The 2,466-nt window shown below is 48.8% G+C and overlaps 1 protein-coding gene across 1 annotated transcript; it reads left to right on the forward strand.

The window, feature by feature from the left end:
* The first annotated feature begins 404 nt into the window (after positions 1-404).
* On the forward strand, positions 405-1,304 carry LOC119309575 (low molecular mass early light-inducible protein HV90, chloroplastic-like). Its single transcript, XM_037585555.1, has 2 exons — positions 405-712; positions 811-1,304. The coding sequence occupies exons 1-2, from the start codon at positions 548-550 to the stop codon at positions 1,162-1,164; spliced, it is 519 nt and encodes a 172-aa protein (XP_037441452.1). The 5' UTR covers positions 405-547; the 3' UTR covers positions 1,165-1,304.
* Positions 1,305-2,466: the final 1,162 nt, after the last annotated feature.

Genomic DNA, 2,466 nt, shown 5'->3' on the forward strand with positions numbered 1-2,466 from the left:
GCCTCCTCTTCCAAAAAAAAAGGAAAGAAAGAACTCACGCGAGTACAACAATGGCCGTCGAGAAGAAAGTTTACATGCATGCTTTCCTGCCTGCGAGGTTCCGAAGTTCACATAACGTACGTTTTTCTCAAGGTGCTTTTGATTAGCTCGGGCGAGAAACAAAAACCGAATCACATAGAGCTGCGTGCCGACACAATCTTGTCCTCTATGCTTTGCAACTTGTCTGACTGTTTGGCGGGTTACGAAGGAAGCCCTCCGCAGGTTGGCCTCCACGTCTGCGCACTCGCTGCCTCGCTCCACGTCGAGGCTATTCATTTCATGGCCGAGAGCCGCTCGCGACGTGGGCACCGCCGCGGCCACCTCGTCACGGGTTGGCTCGCGCGGAGCGTGGCCTATAAAATGTGCCCACTCACTCAAAACAATACACCAGCAAACACTCGGCGACACACGACAAACAGCAAGTACTAGCAATCATCTAGCCGATTCTTCCCTTGCTGCAGCATCTGTAGCTTCCTTCTCGCCTTCGTTCACCTTCCGCGGCTGATTAATGGCAACCATGATGACCATGAGCTCCTTCGCCGGTGCCGCCGTCCTGCCGCGTGGCTCGGCCGGCCACTTCGGTGCCCAGTCTCTGCCAGCACTGGGCCGACGCGCCCTCATCGTCAGGGCACAAACCGAAGGCCCGAGTGCACCACCGCCAAACACACCCAAGGTACGTATCCACATAAGCAACACAGTGCAGTGTTAGTTAAGCCTCTACATAGTGTTACTCGGTTTGTGCCAGGTTTCTGATATTTGTTCCTGACACAGGCGAGCACCTCGATCTGGGACGCGCTGGCGTTCGCCGCACCCGCGCCGGAGCGCATCAACGGGCGGCTGGCCATGGTGGGTTTCGTGACTGCGCTTGCCGTGGAAGCAGGCCGTGGCGACGGGCTCCTCTCGCAGCTCGGCAGCGGCACCGGGCAGGCGTGGTTCGCCTACTCCGTGGCGGTGCTGTCTGTGGCGTCGCTGGTGCCACTGCTCCAGGGCGAGAGCGCTGAGGGCAGAGCCGGTGCCATCATGAACGCCAACGCGGAGCTCTGGAACGGCCGCTTCGCCATGCTCGGCCTCGTCGCGCTCGCCGCCACCGAGATCATCACCGGCGCGCCCTTCATCAACGTGTAAAACTAGCTTTGTCGTGGACCGGATAACACAACCTGTACCTAGGACATGTAAATGATGAGAATTGATCATCCTCATATTCTTTGTAGTGCTTATACTAATTAAAGACAGTTCATACTACGGGAGCTGCTTTGTTTCTCATTCGAGATCTTCTTTTCACGTACTGAAATTTGCTTCTTTATCGTGTACCTTAGTATAATCGATAAGGGTCATTTCAACTTTGGCACAGTCTTTACCTAGTGTTGCATTCGGTAAAGGGTGTTTGGCATATACCCTTCGCACAAAGCAGAGTATACTGAGTTTCTTACCTGGCAAAGGCTTTGCCGAGTATCAAAAGAGGGTATTCGGCAAAATAAAGTGTTTGGCGGCAAGATGATGCAAATTTTACTTGACACGTGTCTCAGGTGCTTTGCCGAGTTTTTCTTTACCTCCACCAATGGTCATTCAGCACACGGATCATGTGTTTCTTTCCTACATGTATTTGTATTAACTACAATACGTATAGCATTGCAATATAGACACAAGAAATGGCATAGTGTACTTAGTAGTTGTAGCAGGGAATTAAAAATAAGTGGAGATCCCTAAGGTTAAGAAATTGTGATGGTGTATGTTTAGATTTTATTTAAGGTCAAACGATGAATCAACCGGCACTTCATCTTCTGGCACATTCCCTCTCGAAACTTAAATTCTTTCGCCAAGTTGGTCCGATTTTCAAGCAGTACATGTCATAACTTCTGCAAAACCTTATCAAATTTTTACCTCGCATATTGACACCATATGATGATACCATCTTAGGTTTCATGTTGTTTAGATTTTGTTTGGCTTTTTTCTATAAATTAAAAATTGATAAGTTCATGTTCCAGGTTGAGGCTTGGCACCCAGATGTTTGAATTCATTTTATTTTCTTGAGTAAAGCCTATGCATAGACTAAAGAATACAAATAGTATTTTTCAAACCAATTTTGCCAACTATTTCATACACTTACAATTCAAATTTGAATTATATTCACTAAATGCCTGAAAATGCACTAACTAATATAAATATAGCAATCGAACCCCCAAAAAAGCCAAATTATGGCTTGAAACATGTGATGATGTATGTTGAGCATAGAAAAAGTTCCAAGATAAAACAATGAAGCTACCAGTCCCGATGAACGCGGGGCGGAGGGGGGGTACACCGCCTTGCCCATGGCCATCGACGCCGATCCGCCAACAGCACAACCGTGAAAGAGAGCTCAACTCAGACCGACACCATGCATGACCGAACACCAGGTCAGGAGAGCACAACGCAGAGGCACGGATCGGC

This window comes from Triticum dicoccoides, chromosome 5B (assembly GCF_002162155.2).
Source record: "Triticum dicoccoides isolate Atlit2015 ecotype Zavitan chromosome 5B, WEW_v2.0, whole genome shotgun sequence".
Lineage (NCBI taxonomy): Eukaryota > Viridiplantae > Streptophyta > Magnoliopsida > Poales > Poaceae > Triticum > Triticum dicoccoides.

Coding starts and splice junctions, on each gene's coding strand:
- LOC119309575 (XM_037585555.1), top strand. CDS start 548: ATGGCAACCATGATGACCATGAGCTCCTTCGCCGGTGCCGCCGTCCTG. Junction 713..810: donor CACCGCCAAACACACCCAAG/GTACGTATCCAC, acceptor TTCCTGACACAG/GCGAGCACCTCGATCTGGGA.